Raw genomic sequence first — 22427 nt, 5'->3', positions numbered from 1 at the left:
CAAAAGGATACTGCATGTCTCATTACTGTAGCACCGAGGTTACTGAAGTTACATAAAACACATTTCAGTCTCTGTGTCTTAGAAAAGCATGTTAAGTCCTGCAAGCTGACTGACAAAACTAAGCAACGAGAATTAAGATAAATGTGGGCCAGGTGTGGTGGCTCACGTCTGTAATCCCAGCACTTTGGGAGGCCGAGGCGGGCAGATCACCTGAGGTCAGGAGTTCAAGACCAGCCTGGCCAACATGGTGAAACACCGTCTCTGCTAAAAATACAAAAATTAGCCAGGCATGGTAGCAGGTTCCTGTAATCCCAGCTACTTGGGAGGCTGAGACAGGAGAATTGCTTGAACCCGGGAGGCAGAGGTTGCAGTGTGCCCAGATAGCACCACTGTACTCCAACCTGGGCGACAAGAGCAAGACTCCGTCTCAAAAAAAAAAAGCCGGGCGTGTTGGCTCATGGCTCATGCCTATAATCCCAGCACTTTGGGAGGCTGAGGCAGGCGGATCACAAGGTCACGAGATCGAGACCATCCTGGCTAACACAGTGAAACCCCGTCTCCACTAAAATTACAAAAAATTAGCCTGGCGTGGTGGCACGTGCCTATAGTCCTAGCCACTTGGGAGGCTGAGACAGGAGAATCGCTTGAACATGGGAGACAGAGATTGCAGTGAGCCCAGATAGCGCCATTGTACTCCAGCCTGGGTGAAAAGAACAAGACTCTGTCTCAAAAAAAAAAAAAAAAAAAAAAAAGATAAATGTATAAATGTGTTTCCAGGAACAGAAAACGAAATACTGCATGTTCTCACTTCTAAGTGGGAGCTGAATGATGAGAACACATGGACACACAGAGGAGAACAACACACCCTAGGGCCTAGCGTTGGGTGGAGGGTGGGAGGAAGGAGAGAGCATCAGGAGAAATAACTAATGAGTACTAGGCTTAATACTGGGGTGATGAAATAATCGGTACAACAAATCCCCAGGACACAAGTTTACCTATGGAACAAACCTGTACTTGAACCCCTGAACTTAAAAGTTAAAAAAAGATCAGTGTGTTTGTGTTTTGCACACAAATGCAGAATTTGCGTAACCATATGACTTCATAGTTGTGATCTCAAGAAAAAGGGCATTTCTCCTTTATCTTGTTCTTGCAGTTAACATAAGAATACTTTAAATTTCTAAGTTTCTGAAGTGTTAGAGGAAGAGATGGCCCAGTAGAGGTGTTGGAGTAATGCCTTATCCTTTTAATATGCGGTTATTTTTCCTTATGTACTCAAAGGTGGCTTCTTTATTCAGAGGAGTGATATTACAACTAGAAACCACTCATTAGCAAAAGGAGATGCAGTCTCAACAAGTGTTTCTTCTTCTTCTTCTTCTTCTTTTTTTTTTTTTTTGACAGAGTCTCGCTCTGTTGCCCAGGCTGGAGTGCAGTGGCACAATCTCGGCTCACTGCAACCTCCGCCTCCCAGGTTCAAGCGATTCTCCTGCCTCAGCCCCCCCAGTAGCTGGGATTACAAGCACGTGCCACCATGCCTGGCTAATTTGTGTATTTTTAGTAGAGACAGGGTTTCGCCATGTTGGCCAGGCTAGTCTCAAACACCTGACCTCAGGTGATCCACCCGCCTCTACCTCCCAAAGTGCTGGGATTACAGGTGTGAGCCACCACACCCGGCCTCTTCTTATTTTATATTGAGTTGAATATTTGACTCTAACATTTTTCTACATATACTTATCTTTAGAGACAGGCTCTTGCTGTGTCGCCCAGGCTGGAGTGCAGTGGTGCAATCATGGCTCACTGCAGCCTCAAGCTCCTAGACTCAGGTTATCCCATCTCAACCTCCTAAGTAGCTGGGACTACAGGCGTGAGCCACCATGCCCAGCTAATTAAAAAAAATTTTTTGGCCGGGCGTGGTGGCTCATGTCTGTAATCCCAGCACTTTGGGAGGCTGAGGCAAGTGGATCACCTGAGGTCGAGAGTTCAAGACCAGCCTGACCAACATGGAGAAACCCCATCTCTACTAAAAATACAAAAATTAGCTGGGCGTGGTGGCGCATGCCTGTAATCCTAGCTACTCGTGAGGCTGAGGCAGGAGAATCACTTGAACCTGGAAGGCAGAGGTTGCGGCGAGCTGATATTGTGCCATTGCACTCCAGCCTGGGCAACAAGAGCGAAACTCTGTCTCAAAAAAAAAAAAATTTGTGTAGAGATGGGGTCTTGCTATGTTGCCCAGGCTGGTCTCAAATTGCTGATCTCAAGTGATCCTCCCGCCTTGGCCTCCCAAAGCCCTGAGATTACAGGAGTGAGCCACCGCACCCAGCCACTTTTCTACATATAAAACAGAAATATCATGAAGGTGCTTCATAACTGTATTACAGAGGAATTTACTGTCATAAGTACCTTCTAAAGATTTGACATTCAGCTGGGCATGGTGGCTCATGCCTATAATCCCAGCACTTTGGGAGGCTGAGGTGGGCAGATCACCTGAGGTCAGGAGTTCGAGACCAGCCTGGCCAAAATGGCAAAACCCCTTCTCCACTAAAAATACAAAAATTAGCAAGGCATGGTGGCACGCGCCTGTAATCCCAGCTACTCGGGAGGCTGAGGCAAGAGAATCACTTCAACCCAGGAGGCAGAGGTTGCAGTGAGCCAAGATCGCACCACAGCACACCAGCCTGGGCGACATGGAAGACTCCATCTCAAAAAAAAAAAAAAAAGATTTGCCATTCAACTATAGTAGCTACATGTTGGTTAGTTTCCTTATAAGCCCCATCATGGAAAGAATTAAAGATGAATTTGAGAAAAATAAAAAAAACCTAGATGATCAGGTTCTGTTAAATTGTTACAGATATGTCTTGCTTAAATTTCTGTTTATTGGCCAGGCGTGGTGGCTCATGCCTGTAATCCCTGCACTTTGGGAGGCCGGGGCAGGCAGATCACAAGGTCAGGAGTTCAAGACCAGCCTGGCCAACATGGTGAAACCCCATCTCTACTAAAAATACAAAAATTAGCTGGGTGTGGTGGCGCATGCCTGTAATCTCAGCTACTCGGGAGGCTGAGGCAGGAGAATTGCTTGAACCCAGGAGGTGGAGGTTGCAGTGAGCCGAGATTGCGCCACTGCACTCCAGCCTGTGCGACAGAGCGAGACTCGGTCTCAAAAAAAAAAAAAAATTTCTGTTTATTAATTTGTAACCACCCAATCTGGAGGACAAAGTTTCATCTCATGCAATATGTCAAAAGTATGATTGCCTTGATGTGTAATCAATTGTGATGGTGAATATTAGGTGTCGACTTGATTGGATTGAAGGGTGCCTGGAAAGCTGGTATTGTTTCTGGATGTGTCTCTGAGGGTGCTGACAGAGGAGATGAACATTTGAGTCGGTGGACTGGGAGAGGAAGACTCAGCCTCAGTGTGGGTGGGCACCCTCCAATTGGCTGCCAGTGTGACTAGAACAAAGCAGACAGAAGAAGGTGGGAGAAGCTGGCTTGCTGGGTCCTCTGGCTTTCATCTTTCTCCCGTGCTGGATGCTTCCTGTCCTTGAACATCACACTCCATGTTTTTTGGCCTTTGGACCCTTAGCCTTACACCAGTGGCTCACCAGGGGCAAGGGCTCACTCTAGGGCCTTTGGCTACAGACTGAAGGCTGCACTGTGGGCTTCCCTACCTTTTTTTTTTTTTGAGATCGAATTTTGCTCTTGTTGCCCAGCTTGGAGGGCAGTGGCGCAATCTTGGGTCACTGCAACCTCCACCTCCCAGGTTCAAGTGATTCTCCTGCCTCAGCCTCCCAAGTAGCTGGGATTTCAGGCACCCACCACCACGCCCAGCTAATTTTTGTATTTTTAGTAGAGACGGGATTTCACCAGGTTGGCGAGGCTGGTCTCAAATTCCCAACCTCATGATCCACCTGCCTCAGCCTCCCGAAGTGCAGGGATTACAGGCGTGAGCCACCGCACCCGGCTGGGCTTCCCTACTTTTGAGGCTTTCAGACTCGGACTGGGCCACTATGGTTTGTGTCTTCCTCAGCTTGCAGACGGCCTATTGTAGGACTCCACCTTGTGATCCTGAAACTCCCTTTCATCTAGACATAGATCCTATTGGTTCTGTCCCTCTGGAGAGCCCTGCCTAGTATGTCAATACACCAATTAGGAATAAGGTCTTTTACACACGTTTTCCATACTCAGTCATTAAAATCCGAGGTGTATTTTATCTTCACAGCACACTTCAACTTGGGCCAGGCACATTTCAAGTGCTCAAGTGCCACATGTGGCCGGCAACCACTGTAGTGGACAGTGTAGGTCTCTGAAGTCGTCTTTGATTGAAGTTTAACAAATGCTGCTGTTTTTCTTACCATTACTCTTGCTATTCTCATCATCACCAGATAAGCATTGTTGTTAATCCTGAACACCAGCTATGGACCGGGCATGGTGCAGAGGCTCTGCAGATCTCCTGTGAGCCAGATGATATGATTCCCATTTTCAGGATGAGAAAACTGAGGCTCAGCGGTTAAGCCTATCGCTCAGGGTCATGCAGCAGAGATTTGGCAGAGAAGGACTCCCAAGACCTTGATATTTCCAGCTTTATCATATTGTCTTGGGATCTTTATTTCAGCAGAAATCCTAAGACCAGAAAGCCTGGGTATTCCTGGGCCAAAGGTCTAGAAAGACAGTGACGAGTTGGTTTTGGATCACGGCATGAGGAGGAGGATGGGCGTTCCTAATTCATAGTATAGAATATAAACTGATAGAAGTATGTGAATATAAATATATATTACATTACACATAAATAGATGATGTGTTTTACCATGATTATTTTGTATATACTACTATATATTGGTATGTATCATGTAATAGATATAGTTATATATTATGTACGTGTATATATTTTTAAATAAAATAGCTGGGCAGGGTGGCTTGTGCCTATAATCCAGGCCTTGGGTAGTGGGAGAATCGCTTGAGGCCAGGAGTTCAAGACCAGCATGGGCAACATAGCAAGACCCTGTCTCTAAAACCATTTAGAAAACTAGCCTGGTGTGGTGGTGTGTGCCTGCAGTCCCAGCTACTTGGGAGGGTGAGGTGGGAGGATCGCTTGAGCCCAGGAGGTTGAGGCTGCAGTGAGCTATGACTGCACCATGAGACCCAGTCTCAAAAGGAGGCCATGAGGGGAGGGGAGGGGAGGAAAATGTTTATAAAACCCACAGTAAGTGGCAGGCACTGTGCTAAGCACTTCACATGTATTAACAATTATTAATCCACAGAACAACTCCTGATGGTGCTATCGTTAGCCTAATTTTACAGCCGAGGAAACCAAGATGCACAGAAGTTACATACATTGGATCAGGCCACACAGCTAGTCAGTGGCAGACTTGGCATATGAAGGCAGGGAGAACGGATCCTAGTGGCCACTGCGAAGGTGCAATATGTGCTAAGGACAAATATACTTGCGTATGTTCTCACTCAGCAAACATTTATCGAGGGCCACTATTTGCCCAGGAAGCCCAGATGAGCAGGAAGACACGTGCTCGGGGCTGGAGACGTGCACACCTGGGGAAGGAGGTGCACAGGTGAGGAGCTAGGCTGTCTCAGTTCAAACAGGCAGGACGCAGAAGCGGGAAGAGTCATCTGCCAGAAAGAGGGGCCCGGGAAGGTCTGGGATGGCTTTAGATCAGAAGCTCATTGGATGTGGCCAACTGCGGGTGCTTCGGCAGCCATGGGAGAGTTGATTTGGCTCTCTGGACTTCCCAGCCAGCACCTCCCCACTGCCCACTTCCCAGCCCGCGTCCTCAGTTCCTCCTCAAAGTCAGCTTCACCGCAGCCCACCTCCCACCCAGGGCCGGCCCCAAGGCCCTTCTCGATTACCTCGAAAGGATCTCCGGCACTGAAGTCGAAGGAGAGGATGAGGTGAACCTCTCGCATCGGGGGCAGCACGAGTGGGAAGGGAGTGTTGATGGCTAAACCAGCATCCACCAGGTGGAGGTGCTTCCGGCTGCTCATTTTCTTGTCCCGGATGCCACCTGCGGTGCCCAGGAAGAAAGAGGATCAGCTGCTTACAGGGACTGAAAGCAAGACTTGTAAATGGAAGGCAGGGAGGGGGATGGGAAAATGATCATTGTCAGTGCAGACAGCAGTTGTGAGGTTGCCGACTAGGAGCTGACTTTTGCCTCTTCCCAGATTCATATGTTGAAGCCTTGGCCGGGTGCGGTGCCTCACGCCTCAAATCCCAGCACTTTGGGGGCTGAGGCGGTCGGATCACTTGAGGTCAGGAGTTCAAGACCAGCCTGGCCAACACGGTGAAACCCTGTCTCTACTAAAAATACCAAAATTAGCCAGGTGTGGTGGCGGGTGCCTGTAATCCCAGCTACTCGGGAGGCTGAGGCAGAAGGATCACTTGAACCCATGAGGCGGAGGTTGCAGTGAGCTGAGATTGCGCCACTGCACTCCAGCCTGGGTGACAGAGTGAGACTCCATCTCAAAGAAATAAACAAATAAACAGACAAACACATGTTGAAGCCCTTACCTCCAGTACCTCAGAATGTGACTGTATTTGGAGACAGGGTCTTTAAAGAGGTAATTAAGGTAAAATGGGTTTTTTGGCATGAAGTTCCAAATGAAGCTGCTTTCTCAGCAGCAATATGCGAGAGTATTGTTAACCCAATGTTTCTGAGACAGGTCTCGGTCAGTGTAGAAAGTTTATTTTGCCAAGGTTAAGGATGCACGCCCATGACACAGCCTCACACATGAGTGGTGCAGGGACTGGCATGGCCATAGGAGAGGATCTCCACCAGCCATGAACATTGGAGCTTATGGAGACTATTAAATGGCCTTAGTGTGAGTTCTGAAGAGTCTGATATCAATTCCACCCGAATGAGAGGGTCAGTCCCCTAAAGGGAAAACCCATACAAGTGTGTGTGTGTGTTTTTTTTTTTTAGATGGTGTCTCGCTCTGTTGCCAGGCTGGAGTGCACTGGGATGATCTCAGCTCACTGCAACCTCTGCCTCCTGGGTTCAAACAATTCTCCTGCCTCAGCCTCCTGAGTAGCTGGGACTACAGGCGCCCGCCACCCTGTCTGGCTAATTTTTGTATTTTTAGTAGAGTCAGGGTTTTACCATGTCGGCCAAGCTGGTCTTGAACTCCTGACCTCAAGTGATCCGCCCGCCTTGGCCTCCCAAAGTGCTGGGATTACAGGGATGAACCACTGCACCCGGCCCATACAAGTGTTTTTGAAGACCAGGTCCTAGGACTAGCTGACAAGAAATTAGGGTTTTTTTGCATTTTTGCAAAACCAGAGAAAGCCATCAGTGAGGCTTTTCATGATGACTGGGACTTGCAGCGAGGCCACACATTTTTCAGTATGGACCACACCACTGAGCGAAGGTTCCCCTAATCAGATCCCTGGGCACCTTGACACCACCCCCCCTCCAAAGCTCTGGTGAAGGACCAGGCCCACCCCCTTCCCCTACTCCAGCCCATTCACATGCAAGGACAGACCAGGGCGGTGGGAGGAGGGTCTTCTCACCGTGTTTGTACAGGAAGTTGTGAGTGGTCCCCCATTCCCACTCTGAAGCGCAAATGCCTGTTTTTTTCACAAAATCCAGAAAGTTACTGAGTGAGCCTAGAGAAAGAAGCAGAGACAGCCAAGGTGAGCTCAGGAGACTAAGTGGTTTCTGCCCCCACCAAAGTCATATGTGGAAGCCCTCATCCCCCGTGGGGTTGTATTTGGAGACAGGACCTTTAAAGAGGTCATTCAGGGCCGGCGCAGTGGCTCATGCCTGTCATCACAGCACTTTGGGAGGCTGAGGCGGAAGGATCACAATGTCAAGAGATAGAGACCAGCCTGGCCAACATGGTGAAACCCCGTCTCTACTAAAAATACAAAAATTAGCTGGGCGTGGTGGTGCGTGCCTTTAGTCCCAGCCACTGGGGAGGCTGAGGCAGGAGAATAGCTTGAACCTTGGAGGCGGAGGCTGAAGTGAGCCGAGATCGCCCACTGAACTCCAGTCTGATGACGGAGCGAGATTCCATCTCAAAAAAAAAAAAAAAAAGCGGGGGGGCGGTCATTCAGGATAACTGAGGTCATGAGAGTGGGATCCTAATTCAATAGGACTGGGGTCTTTATGAGAAGAGAAAGAGTGCCAGGCACCAGAGTAATCCCAGGATTTAGGGAAGCCGAGGTGGGAGGAGGATCACTTGAGCCCAGAAGTTTGAAACCAGCTTGGGCAAGAGAGCGAGACTGCATCTTTACAAAAATAAAATAAAATAAAATAAAATAAACAAATTAGCTGGGCATATTAATGCATGCCTGTGGTCCCAGCTATTCAGGAGGCTGAGGCAGGAGGATCACTTGAACCCAGTAGTTCAAGGCTGAAGTTAACTATGATTGTGCCACTGCACTCCAGCCTGGGCATTCCAGCCTCACTTGTATCACTCAGATACAAGTGAGACCTTGTATCTTAAAAAAAAAAAAAAAAAAAAAAGCGGTGAGGAAATAAAAGCCTATAGTTGAAGCCACGCCGCCTGTGGTATTTGTTAGGGCAGCAGAGCTGACAAATCTGGTGAGCTGGGAAGGGTTGGCATCCGGGGTCCTGGGGGTCCTGGCCGTCAGATCCAGCAGCTGTCACTGAGCCACAGGTGAGATGACTTTGAGCCGTTGGGGTTGGGGGAGTTGGCAAGGAAAAGATGGAGATTTAATGACTGTATGATCACCTGTGTATCTGCGGAAATGAGCTTGTTCTCTTTAGCTTCATGGGGGAGAATGATGCAGAATGTTCCAGGAGCTGTTCCAAAATGCCCAGCACACTTTCCCGTGCTCCCTTCCTCAGCCCAAGAGGCTGTCAAGTCACTCAGGGATAAACCAGGTCATTATCCCAGACACCTGCCTCTTCCTCACCCTCCCACTGGACTATCACCAAGACCTGCCAATTCCACCTCCTCTTCAGTGTCTCTGCTCCTCGCAGTCTCATCTGCCAGTACCTCATGCAGCATCTTTTCCATCCAGGATGCAGCACTGCCTCCCGCTCTGATTTCTCTCTTCCTGGTTTTTCAGCTCTAATCCTTTCTCTGAACAGCACGGGCAGAGTGGCAAGAGAGCAAAGCTAGTAGGGAGGTGGGTGCTTGAGCTAGATGCCGATTTGAATTTGACTTCATCACTCATTAGCTGTGTGACCCTGAGCAAGTTACTTTTATTTATTTATTTTTGCTTGAGACAGAATCTTGCTCTGTCACCCAGGCTGTAGTGCAGTGGTGCGATCTCGGCTCACTGCAACCTCCACCTCCTGGGCTCAAGTGATTCTCCTGCCTCAGCCTCCTGAGTAGCTAGAACCACAGACACTCACCACTATGCCCAGCTAAATATTTTTTTGTATTTGTAGTAGAGACGGGGTTTCGCTATGTTGGCCAGGCTAGTCTTGAACTCCTGACCTCAGGTGATCCACCCACCTCGGCCTCCCAAAGTGCTAGGATTACAAACATGAGCCACTGCACTGGGCCTCTGAGCAAGTTACTTAACATCTCTGTTCTCATCTGTAAAACCGGAAGAGAGTAACACCTATCCCTTACAGTTTTATGAGGAATAAATAAGAGTCTGCCTATAGCACTTAGGATGTTGGGAGGATGGTTTAACATGTCAACTAGGCTAGGCCACAGTAACCAGTTATTTAATCAAATGCTAGCCTAAATGTGGCTGTGAAGGTATTTTGTAGATGTGGTTGACAGCTAAAATCAGTTGACTTCAAGAAGATTATTCTCAGTAATGTGGGTGGGTCTTATCTACTCAGTCGAAGGCTTTGAGGGCAAAACAGTTTCTAGAGAAGAAATTCTGCCTCAGGCATGCGTATGCTCATTGCAGCACTATTCACAATAGCAAAGACGTGGAATCAACCAAATATACCCATCAATGGTAGACTGGATAAAGAAAATGTGGTACATATACACCATGAAATACTATGCAGCCAGAAAAAGGAACAAGATCATGTCCTTTGCAGGCACAGGGATGGAGCTGGAAGCCATTATCCTCAGCAAACTAATGCAGGAACAGAAAACCAAACACCACATGTTCTCACTTGTAAGTGGGAGCTGAATGATGAGAACACATGGACACAGGGAGGGGAATGACACACACTGGGGCCTGTTGAGGGGGTGGTGGGAGGGAAAACATCAGGGTAAACAGCTAATGCATGTGGGGCTTAATACCTATGTGATGGGTTGATAGGTGCAGCAAACCACCATGGCATACGTTTACCTGTGTAACAAACCCGCATGTCCTGCACATGTATCCTCAAACTTTAAATTAAATTTTTAAAAATCCTGTCTCAGTTTCCGGCCTGTTGGCCTGCCCCAGGGATTTTGGACTTGTCGTCTTCACAATCACATGAGTCAATTTGTTAAAATAAATCTCTCTAGTTAGATAGACAGATAGAGGTAGATAGCTATAAATATGTAGATATAGATACATAGATTTGGGCAGATAGGGACATAGGTAGATATAGGTAGATAGGTATCTTATTGGCTCTGTTTCTCTGAAGAAACCTAACACATCTAGCAAATAGTAGGCACTTAATAAATATTAAACTTCTACAAGATTTTAGCAGCACAAAAGCAAATGACACCTACATTGTTTTGTATAGCCCTTTAATATTTAACATGTTAAAGCAAACTAAATGTGGCCTGAGAAGGACTCCATACTTCTTTTTTTTTGAGATGGAGTTTCACTCTTGTTGCCCAGGCTGGAGTGCAATGGCGCGATCTCAGCTCACTGCAACCTCTGCCTCCCGGGTTCAAGTGATTCTCCTGCCTCAGCCTCCCGAGTAGCTGGGATTACAGGCATGTGCCACCACGCCCGGCGAATTTTGTATTTTTGTATTTTCAGTAGAGACAGAGTTTTGCCATGTTGGCCAGGCTGGTCTCAAGCTCCTGACCTCAAGCGATCCTCCCACCTCAGCCTCTCAAATTGCTGGGATTACAGCCATGAGCCACCACGCCCGGCCATTCTATCTTATATTTTTATTTATTTATTTTAGAGAGGAGGTCTCACTATGTTGCCCAGTCTAGCTGGTCTTGAACTCCTGGCCTCAAGCGACCCTCCTGCCTCAGCCTCCTGAGTAGCTGGGACTACAGGTGTGAGCCATCACACCTGGCTTTTTAAAATGTTTTATCTATTTATTAATTTTGTTTAAAAAAGATGAGGTCTCACAGTGTTGTCCAGGCTAGTCTTGAATGCCTGGGCTCAAGTATATCTTATAGTAAGTTAAGAATTGGCCGGGCGCAGTGGCTCACACCTGTAATCCCAGCACTTTGGGAGGCTGAGGTGGGCGGATGACAAGGTCAGGAGTTTGAGACCAGCCTGGCCAATAGGATGAAACCCTGTCTCTACTAAAATTACAAAAAATTAGCCGGGTGTGGTAGTGCGTGCCTGTGGTCCCAGCTACTCAGGAGGCTGAGGCAGGAGAATCGCTTGAACCCGGGAGGCGGAGGTTACAGTGAGCCAAAATTGCACCACTGCACTCCAGCTTGGGTGACAGAGCGAGACTCCATCTCCAAAAAAAAAAAAAAAAAGTAGGTTCTTTTAAAAGAAAACTTTTTAAGGGATGGGGTCTCACTCTGAGTGCAGTGGTGCACTCATAGCTCACTGCAGCCTCCAACTCCTGGACTTAAGCAATCCTCCCACCTCAGCCTCCCCGAATAGCTGGGACTACAGGTGCACGCACCACCATGCCTGGCTAGGATACATGTTCTCATTTCAGCACAGGAGCCAGGCATTATAGAAAGTCATAGTGAGGCTTCATGTGGCACATTCCATCTCTCTCCATTACCCACCGGAGGGGTAAACCCAAGCCTCTCATCTGCCAGACTGAAGTCAGTAGATGAACTCTGGCTGACTTTCCCCAGATTTCCACTTGGTAGGCTCATTGTCACTCATTCTTCAAGTTGCTTCTGAGCTATCACCTTGGAAAAGGAGCCTTCTTCATCAACCCCACCTAAGGGGAGCTTGGCCAACAATAGCTCAGAGACATCAAGTTAATAGTCGGCTCCCTCTTTAAATTGTAGACAAAGGAAACCTGAGAATAGACTGATTTCATCCAACAGAGATAAAAACAGGAATTTATGTAACATGAATAAAAGGAGGAGAAAGGGAAATCTACAGAGGCTGAAGACAGTACACTTCAATTTCCTTTCCTTGGCGAGCTGCTGATCAGCTGGTCAGGAGGACTCTGGGTGTGTCTGTGCCTGGACACCGGGTCGTCAAAGAGGTGAGAGGTTGGATGTCTGGGGGTGAGACTGGCTTTCTCTGGGTCATCTCAGGAAGGCAGTGGCCTTAGCGACCAACTGTCTTCATTGTCCCTCATCCACACTACTTCACTCTCAGAATTTCTCACCAGGTACCTGCTCTCGCCTCTCCTTGTCTCTCCGTAGAATTTACTTATGTATTATTTTTTCAAGACAGGGTCTTATCCTGTCACCCAGGCTGGAATGCAGTGGCACAATCATAGCTCACTACAGCCTTGACCTCTTGGGCTCAAGTGATCCTCCTGCCTCAGCCTCCTGGGTAGCTGGGACCATGGGAACGTATTACCATGCCCAGCTAATTTTTTACCAAACATTTTTGTAGAGATGGGGTCTTGCTATGCTGTCCAAGCTCGTCTTGAATTCCTGGGCTCAAGTGATCTTCCTGCCTCAGCCTCCCAAAGTGCTGGGATTACAGGTGTGAGCCCCTGCACCCAGCCCTCTCCATAGAAATTAGCCCAGTCGGGGATGGACTTGCCTGTGGTTGGCTTACCTGTCTATTCCCCATCTCATCCTCTAGACCATGAGTCCTCCAGGCAGGCACCTGGTCTGACATTTCCCCTTTGTCACCCCTACCCCCAGTCTGCTATTAGGAGAGTTATTATTTCATGCTAATGACTCAAGACATCCTAGATGGATGGATGGCCGGGTGGGTGGATAGAGGGTGGGCGTATCAGTCCATTCTTGCATTGCTATAAAGAAGTACCTGAGGTTGGGTAATTTATAAAGAAAAGAGGTTTAATTGTCTCACAGTTCTGGATGCTGTATAGGAAGCATAATGCTGGCATCTGCTTCTAGTGGGGCCTCAGGAAGCTTCCAATCATGATGGAAGGTGAATGGGGAGCAGGCACATCACTTGTCGAGAGCAGGAGCAAGAGAGCGAGGGGGAAGGTGCCACACGCTTCTAAACAACTACATCTCACATGAACTCAGAGCAAGCACTCACTAATCATCAAGAGGATGACGCTAAGCCACTCACGAGGGATCTGCCCCCATGATCAAATCACCTCCCACCAGGCCCCACTTCCAACACTGGGGATTATATTTCTTTTTCTTTTAATTTAATTTAAGTTCTGGGATACATGTGCAGGACGTGCAGATTTGCTACATAGGTAAACGTGTGCCATGGTGGTTTGCTGCACCTATCAACCCATCACCTAGGTATTAAGCCCCACATGCATTAGCTATTTTTCCTGGTGCTCTTCTTCTCCCCACACACCCCCAACAGGCCCCAGTGTGTGTTGTTCCCCTCCTTGTGTCCATGTGTTCTCATCATTCGGCTCCCACTTATAAGTGAGAACATGTGGTGTTTGGTTTTCTGTTCTTGCATTAGTTTGCTGAGGATAATGACTTCCAGCTCCACCCATGTCCCTGCAAAGGACATGCTCTTGTTCCTTTTTCTGGCTGCATAGTATTCCATGGTGTATATGTACCACATTTTCTTTATCCAGTCTATCACTGATGGACATTTGGGTTGATTCCATGCCTTTGATATTGTGAACAGTGCTGCAGTGAACATACACGTGCCTGTATCTTTCTAACAGAATGCTTTATATTCCTTTGGGCATATACCCAGTAATGGGATTGCTGGGTCAAATAGTATTTCTGGATCTAGATCCTTGAGGAATTGCCACACTGTCTCCTACAATGGTTGAACTAATTTACATTGGGGGATTACATTTCAACATGAGATGTGGAAGGGAACAAACATCCAAACTGTACCAGTGGGACATCTGGTCATGTCCCCTGCAGGACTGGCCCACAGGGGTGGGGAAGAGCAAGAAGGGGGAGAAGGTTGGTGGCACTTACTGTTGATAACGCTTATCACACTACGCACGGTACCTTTCCTTTCGGGGTCCTCATGGGGCTGCTCCTGCTCTTCCAGGGAGGTCCTGGTCCAATCCTTGAGCATCTCAGTCAGCCAGGTGTGTTCAGCCTCAACGAATTCATCTACGTCAAGAAACCCAAGTGGTCTCAGACGTTGTTTAAGTACCCTGCCAAGAACATCACAGACCCTGCTCTGCTTCATCTTCTGCGATGCCCTGCGGTTCCTCCCGAGGTGACCTCCTTCTCTAGGTGACCCTCTCTCCCCTTGCCTTCTGTTGTCCCCCATGTTACCTTGCTCTCTCTGACTTTCTGGCCTCTTTTTTCTAGCTCCTTCATCTCTGCCTCCGCCTCTACTCATCTTTTGCACACTCATCTTCTTCAGGGTTGGATGCAAAGTCTTCCCCTCTTTTATTTATTTATTTATTTGAGACAGAGTCTTGCTCTGTTGCCCAGGCTGGAGTGCAATGGGGCAATCTCAGCTCACTGCAACCTCTGCCTCCCAGTTTCAAGCAATTCCCCTGGCTCAGCCTCCGGAGTATCTGGGACTACAGGCACGCACCACCACCAGGCCTGGCTAATTTTTGTATTTTTAGTACAGACGGGGTTTCACTATGTTGGCCAGGCTGGTCTCGAACTCCTGACCTCAAGTGATCCACCCGCCTTGGCCTCCCAAAGTGCTGGGATTACAGGCATTGAGCTACCATGCCTGGCATCCCCTCTTTTATTTTTATCCACACTCATGAATTAGATGATGCTCAACTCTCTCTCACACACACACTGATAATAGCTCTGCTCACATTTGCTGAGAACGTCACCTGCCAGGCTCGCCTTGGAGCATTTTGCATAAATTCTACCCTTCAACCTTCACCGCATTCCTTGGAGTGAGCTCTCTGAGGCTTCTTTTATAAGGGATTAATCCAAATCAAGAGGGCTCCACCCTCATGGTCTCAACGCCTCCCAAAGGCCCCATCTCTTAATACCATCACCTTGGGGTTGCCATTTCTTTTTTGTTGTTGTCATTGAGACAGGTTGTCGCTCTGTCACTCAGGCTGAAGTGCAGTGGTACAACCACCAGCCTACCATCCCACAACGTTAGTTAGACATTTGTAGGTTGGAGATAGATTCTCCTTCCAGACTTGTCTATAACCAGCATGTAGTGAATGCTGATGTCAAAAAACAACATTAAAGTGTGCCATGTGGCAAGAAGTTGGCTCTCTGCCACCCAGAGGAGGGTTCCCCAGAATCCAACCGTACTGGTACTCTGATCTTGGACTTCCAGCCTCCAGAACTGAGAAATTAATCTCTGTTGTTGCTAACCCAGCCTGCCTATGTATGGCACTTTGTTCTGGCAGCCTTCACAACTAAAACAGGGAGGGAGGCATGAAGTGGATGCAGGGCTGTGCTCAGGACCTACCTTCACTCTGTACCTGACTGTTGGCCTGTGAAAAAGCCACACTTGCATCTTCCACAACTGGAAGGAAGACCACCTTTGTCAGCCTCCGCTGTTAGTTAGGTTGGGGCCATGGGACTGATCCTGGCCAACAGGAGGTGTGTGGAGCTGGTGCCCGCTACTTCCAGGCCTGGCTACAAAAGGCCTTCTGTGGCTCTCCAGCTCTCTCCTCTCATGGAACAGACAAGGAGACCTTGTGCCAAGAGGAGATGCAACGAGATGCAAGTAGCTTGGCCCAGCGTGGTGGCTCACACCTGTAATCCCAGCACTTTGGGAGGCCCAGGCGGGCAGATCACTTGAGGTCAGGAGTTCGAGAGCAGCCTGGGTAACATAGTGAAAACTCGTCTCTGCTAAAAATACAAAAATTAGCCAGGTGTGGTGGCAGGTGCCTGTAATCCCAGCTATTCGGGAGGCTGGGGCAGGAGAAAAGCTTGAACCTGGGAGGCAGAGGTTGCAGTGAGCCGAGATTGTGCTACTGCACTCTAGCCTGGGTGACAGAGCTAGACTCTGTATCAAAAAAAAAAAAAAAAAAAAAGAAAGAAAAGAAAGGAAAAAAAAGACGCAAACAGCTTGGATGCCTAAGTCCCCACATGGAGCCAAGTTGCCCTGGAGGAACACTCAACCCATATTGCTTTTTGGGTGAGCAAAATATAAACCCTTTGTATCTTAAGCTATAGCAATTTGTGGTTTCTTTGTGCAGTATAACCTCTCCTGAACAAATATAGTCTCCTCCATAATATAATCTAACTTCTCCATACAGAATTCATCTGATACTTTGTTCTTGTTCTCCATACTCCCACCACGGGTCAAGTCTGGCTCCTTCATGACTTCCAGCCCATGTAGTTTTGGGAAGTATTTTTGCTCTCAATTTGCTAATTGCCTCAGGCTGTTACCATTTTCTGCCTCTGACACTTGGATCCTAGGCATACCTAGGGTATATCTGATGACTATGCACATGGATCCTGTGGTTAGAGTGTGTCAGTTTGAACTCCAATCCTGTCCCCACCTGGCTGCGTGGCCTCGGGCACCTGTGAGAGTCCATGTTCCTCTCCATTCCCAAAGAAGCATCACATGAATCAGACACGTAAAGTTTTTAGGACAATGGCTGGCTTCAAGCCAGTGTGCAGTCCACACTATCATTAGGGATTCATGGCAAAGTAGGATGCTTACCTTCTGGGGGAAGACGTTTCCTTGGCAAACTTCCTTCCGGCATCAGGAATTGGGCTGCAAAAGAGCAGAGGCAGGGGTAATGTTTAACTGTACAGTAAACTCACTAGTTATAGAAAATACAGATTACCTGCAGGGATGTCTCTTTAATAGAAATGGCAGCCATGGGTTGGAGTCTGTTGATACCGGTTCTGGAGAGCTAATTTTGTACCTGTCTTCCAACTCTGTGCTCAGTGACTTCATGTTGGTAACATGAAATTTTCCATGATGTGATCAAGTGGGTTTCATACCAGGAATGCAGGGATGGCTTAACATACACAAGTCAGCAAATGTGATACATCACAGAAACAGAATTAAAAACAAAAATCATAGGAGATGCAGAAGCATTTCACAAAATTCCGCATCCCTTTATGATTAAAACCCTCTACAAAATCGGTATACAAGAGAGATACTTCAATGTAATAAAAGCCATCTATGACAAACCCACAGCCAACATTACACTGAACAGGGAAAAATTTAAAGCATTCCCCCTGAGAACTGGAACAAGACAAGGATGCCCACTTTTACCACTTGTATTCAACATCATACTGGAATTCCTAGCCAGAGCCATCAGACAAGAGAAAGAAATGAAGGGCATCCAAACTGGTAAAGAGGAAGTCAAATTGTTACTGTTCACTGATGATATGATTGTACACCTAGAAAACCCTAAAGACTCATCCAAAAAGCTCCTAGGTCTGATGAATGAATTCAGTAGAGTTTCAGGATACAAAATCAATGTACACAAATCAGTATCACTGCTATACACCAACAATGACCAAGCTGAGATTCAAATCAGGAACTCAACCCCTTTTACAACAGCTGCAAAAAAATAGAATAAAATACTCAGGAATATACCTAACCAAGGAGGTAAAAGACCGCTACAAGGAAAACTACAAAACACTGCTGAAAGAAATCATAGATGACACAAACAAATGGAAACACATCCCATGCTCATGGATGGGTAGAATCAATATTGTGAAAATGACCATACTGCCAAAAGCAATCTACAAATTCAATGTAATTCCCATCAAAATACTATCATTTTTCACAGAACTAAAAAATCCTAAAATTCTTTTTGTTGTTGTTGTTGTTGTTGTTTTGAGACATAGTCTCGCTCTGTCACCCAGGCTGGAGTGCGATGGCCGATTTTGGCTCACTGCAACCTCTGCTTCCCAGGTTCAAGCGATTCTCCTGCCTCAGCCTCCCAAGTAGCTGGGAATACAGGTGCATGCACCATGCCTGGCTAATTTTTGTATTTTTAGTACAAACAGGGTTTCACCATGTTGGCCAGGCTGGTCTCGAAATCCTGACCTCAGGTGATCCACCCACCTTGGCTTCCCAAAGTGCTGGGATTACAGACGTGAGCTACCATGCCCAGCCACAATCCCAAAATTCATATGAATCAAAAAAGAGCCCTCATAGCCAAAGCAAAGACTAAGCAAAAAGAACAAATCTGGAGGCATCACATTACCCAATCAAATTATACTACAAGCCTATAGTTACCAAAACAGCATGGTACTGGTATAAAATTAGACATGTAGAACAATGGAACAGAATAGAGAGCCCAGAAATAAAGCCAAATACTTACAGCCAACTGATCTTCAACAAAGCAAACAAAAACATAAAGTGGGGGAAAGGACACTTTATTCAACAAATGGTGCTGGGATAACTGGCAAGCCACATGTAGGAGAATGAAGCTCGATCCTTATTTCTCACCTTATGCAAAAATCAACTCACAAATTCAATGTGAATTTGCAACAAAGACTTAAATATAAGACCAGAAACCATAAAAATTCTAGAAGATAACATCAGAAAAACTCTTCTAGATGTTGGCTTAGGCAACGAGTTCATGACCAAGAGCCCAAAAGCAACTGCAATAAAAACAAAAATAAACATATGGATATATGGGAAGGGTGGCTCACGCCTGTAATCCTAGCACTTTGGGAGGCCCAGATGGGCAGATCTTAAGGTCAGGAGTTCCAGACCAACATGATGAAACCCCATCTCTATTAAAAATACAAAAATTGGCCAGGTATGGTGTTGGATGCCTGTAATTCCAGCTACTCAGGAGGCTGAGGCAGGAGAATTGCTTGAGCCTGGGAGGCAGAGATTGCAGTGAGCCGAGATCGTGGTGTTGCACTGAAGCCTGGGTGATGGAGTGAGACTCCGTCTCAAAAATAAATAAATAAATAAATAAATAAATATATGGGACCTGAGTAAATTAAAAAGCTTCTGTACAGCAAAGGAAATAATTATCAGAGTAAACACACAACCCACTGAATGGGAGCAAATATTTGCAAACTAGGCATCTGCAAAAGACTATTATACAGGACCTATAAGGAACGCAAAGAAATCAGCAAGAAGAAAACAAATAATCCCACCGAAAAGCATCCCAACGATATGAATAGACATTTCTCAAAAGAAGATATTCCAGTGGCTAAGAAACATATGAAAAAATGGTCAGCATCACTAATCATTAAAGAAATGCAAATTAAAGCCACAATGAGATACCATCTTACTCCCACAAGAATGGCCATTGATAAAAATTCAAAAAAACCCATAGATGTTGGTATGGATGTAGCAAAAATGGAACACTAATACACTGCTGGTGGGAATGTAAATTAGTACAACCTCTATGGAAAACAGTATGGAGATTCCTCAAAGAACTAAAAGTAGATCTACCATTCGATCCAGCAATCCCACTACTGGGTATCTACCCAAAGGAAAGGCAGCCATTATATGAAAAAGACACTTGTGGGCTGGGTGCAGTGGCTCACGCCTGTAATCCCAACACTTTGGGAGGCCGAGGAGGGCAGATCACTCGAGGTCAGGAGTTCAAGACCAGCCTGGCCAATATGGTGAAACCCCATCTCTACTAAAAATACAAAAATTAGCTGGATGCGGTGGTGCACACCTGTAGTCTCAGCCACTTGGGAGGCTGAGGCAGGAGAATCACTTGAACCCTCGAGTTGGAGGTTGCAGTGAGATTGCACCACTGCATTCCAGCCTAGGCAACAGAGCGAGACTCTGCCTCAAAAAAAAAAAAAAGAAAAAAGAAAAAGACACATGCACATGTGTGTTTATAGCAGCACAATTCACAATTGAAAGATATGGAACCAGCAGGGCATGGTGGCTCATGCCTGTAATCCCAGCACTTTGGGAGGCCCAGGTGGGAGGATCATGAGGTCAGGAGATTGAGACCATCCTGGCTAATACCCGTCTCTACTAAAAATACAAAAAAAAAAAAAAAAAAAAAATTAGCTGGGCGCAGTGGCGGATGCCTGTAGTCCCAGCTACTCAGAAGGCTGGGGCAGGAGAATGGCGTGAACCTGGGAGGCGGAGCTTGCGGTGAGCCGAGATGGCGCCACTACACTCCAGCCTGGGTGACAGAGTGAGACTGTCTCAAAAAAAAAAAAAAAAAGAAAGATATGAACCCACCTAAGTGCCCATTGACCAATGAGTGGATAAAGAATACGTGGTATATAAACACCATGGAATATGACTCAGCCATAAAAAAGAATAAAATAATGTCTTTTGCAGAAACTTGGATGGAGACCATCATTCTAAGTGAAGTAACTCAGGAAAGTAAAACCAAAAACCATATGTTCTCACTTATAAGTGGGAGCTAAGCTATGGGTATGCAAAGGCATACAGAATGGCATAATGGACTTCAGAGATTCAGAAAGGGGAGGGTAGGGAGGTGGGGATAAAAAAACTACACATTGAGGCCAGGAGTGGTGGGTCACACCTGTAATCCCGGCACTTTGGGAGGCCGAGGCAGGTGGATCACCTGAGGTCAGGAGTTCGAGACCAGTCTGACCAACATGGAGAAACCCCATCTGTACTAAAAAAATACAAAATTAGCCGGGCGTGGTGGGGCATGCCTGTAATCCCAGCTACTCGGGAGGTTGAGGCAGGAGAATGGCTTGAACCCAGGAGGCGGAGGTTGCAGTGAGCAGAGATTGCGCCATTGCACTCCAGCCTGGGCAACAAGAGCAAAATTCTATCTCAAAAAAACAAAAACAAAAACAAAAAAACACTACACATTGGGGCCAGGTGTGGTGGCTCATGCCTGTAATCCCAGCACTTTGGGAGGCCGAGGTGGGCAGATTGCTTGAGCTCAGAAGTTCGAGACCAGCCTGACCAACATGGAAAAACCTCATCTCTACTAAAAAATATAAAAATTAGCCGGGCATGGTGGTACGTGCCTGTAGTTCCACCTACTAGGGAGGCTGAGGCAGGAGAAGCACTTGAACCCAGGATACAGAGGTTGCGATGAGACGAGATCTTGCTACTGCACTCCAGCCTGGGCAACAGAGCGAGATTGTTTCAAAAACAAAACCAAAAAAGCTACATATTGAATGCAACATACTCTAAAACATACACTGATTGGTGGATTACAGTCTCAGAATTTACTACTACATAATTCATCATGTAACAGAAACCACTTGTACCCCAAAAGCTATTGAAGTAAAAATTCAAAAAAACAAAAAAATCTTAATATAATATTTAAAAATATTATTACCTAATAGTAGCAGAGTTGATCCCTATAATTAAAATATTGTACATGTTATAAATTTTTACTTGAGATCAAATCAAAATTCAATTTTTCCACATGTGCTGAAAATACGATAGAAAGCTGAGTCCTGATACATGTTGGTTAGGTCGAGCTTCTGCTTCATCTTTTTCAAATTTTTGAATTGTCTGTAAATAAATTTTGTCTGCTTTTTTTTTCTTTTTCTTTCTTTCTTTCTTTTTTTTTTTTTTTAAGACACAGTCTTGATCTGTTGCCCAGCCTGGAGTATAGTGGTGTGATCTCGGCTCACTGCAACCTCTGCCTCCCTGGTTCAAGCAATTCTCCTGCTTCAGCCTCCCGAGTAGCTGGGATTACAGGTACCCACCACCACGCCCAGTTAATTTTTGTATTTTTAGTAGAAACGAGGTTTCACCATGTTGGCCAGGCTGGTCTCGGACTCCTGACCTCAAGTGATCCACCCACCTCAGCCTCCCAAAGTGCTGAGATTATAGGTGTGAGCCACTGCGCCCAGCCCCTCATTTCTTTATTTTTTAATTTTTTTTCGCAGAGAATTTAAGCAGCTTTCTAGGGTCACTAACGCATGAGAGGCAGAGCTGGGATGTGGATTCAGGCAGACAGGCTTTGGATCAGAACCACCGCACGATTCCCCTATAGATCCCTGTGTCTGCACTCACCAACCAGTTACACAGGTGAGTCACGCATCCTTCCCATGACCCGGTGGCTCTCAGCAAAATGGAGGGGACAACAGCATCCACTTCTTCAGGTTATTCAAAGGGTTAAATGATGAACAGGTAATAAATGCCAATTTTTTTTTTTTTTTTTTTGAGATGGACTCTTGCTCTGTCGCCCAGACAGGACTGTAGTGGTGTGATCTTAGCTCACTGCAGCCTTTGCCTCCTGGTTTCAAGTGATTCTTGTGCCTCAACCTCCCGAGTAGCTGGGATCACAGGCGTGAGCCACCACGCTTGGCTAATTTTTGTATTTTTAGTAGAGACGCATTTTCACCATGTTACCTAGCTTGCGCTCAAATTCCTGGCCTCAAGTGATCTGTCCGCCTAGGCCTCCCAAAGTGCTAGGATTACAGGCATGAGCCACTGCGCTGGGCCAAGCTTGCATCTTGTTGCCCAGGCTGGA

At 46.6% G+C, this 22427-nt stretch overlaps 1 protein-coding gene and 1 long non-coding RNA gene across 5 annotated transcripts in view; one reads left to right on the top strand and one right to left on the bottom strand.

Moving 5' to 3' along the window:
* Nucleotides 1-22427, bottom strand: part of PLA2G4C (phospholipase A2 group IVC) — a 53207-nt gene that overhangs the window by 6000 nt on the left and 24780 nt on the right. For all 4 annotated transcript variants that reach the window (XM_058424808.1, XM_032169311.2, XM_032169310.2 and 1 more), the window contains exons 11-14: nucleotides 16721-16774; nucleotides 14116-14223; nucleotides 7511-7606; nucleotides 5854-6008 (exon numbers count right to left, since the gene is read on the bottom strand). In XM_058424808.1, coding sequence (XP_058280791.1) covers nucleotides 5854-6008; nucleotides 7511-7606; nucleotides 14116-14223; nucleotides 16721-16774 — 413 coding nt within the window. The remainder of the gene's footprint in view (nucleotides 1-5853; nucleotides 6009-7510; nucleotides 7607-14115; nucleotides 14224-16720; nucleotides 16775-22427) is intronic.
* Nucleotides 5242-6111, top strand: LOC116478273 (uncharacterized). The gene is made up of 3 exons (XR_009208847.1): nucleotides 5242-5347; nucleotides 5488-5558; nucleotides 5769-6111. It is a non-coding gene; the product is annotated as an uncharacterized LOC116478273 (long non-coding RNA).

Source organism: Hylobates moloch, unplaced genomic scaffold (assembly GCF_009828535.3).
Source record: "Hylobates moloch isolate HMO894 unplaced genomic scaffold, HMol_V3 SCAFFOLD_12, whole genome shotgun sequence".
Classification (NCBI taxonomy): Eukaryota; Metazoa; Chordata; class Mammalia; order Primates; family Hylobatidae; genus Hylobates; species Hylobates moloch.
Note: the sequence above shows the minus strand (reverse complement) of the source record. Positions and strands in the feature narration are given on the sequence as shown.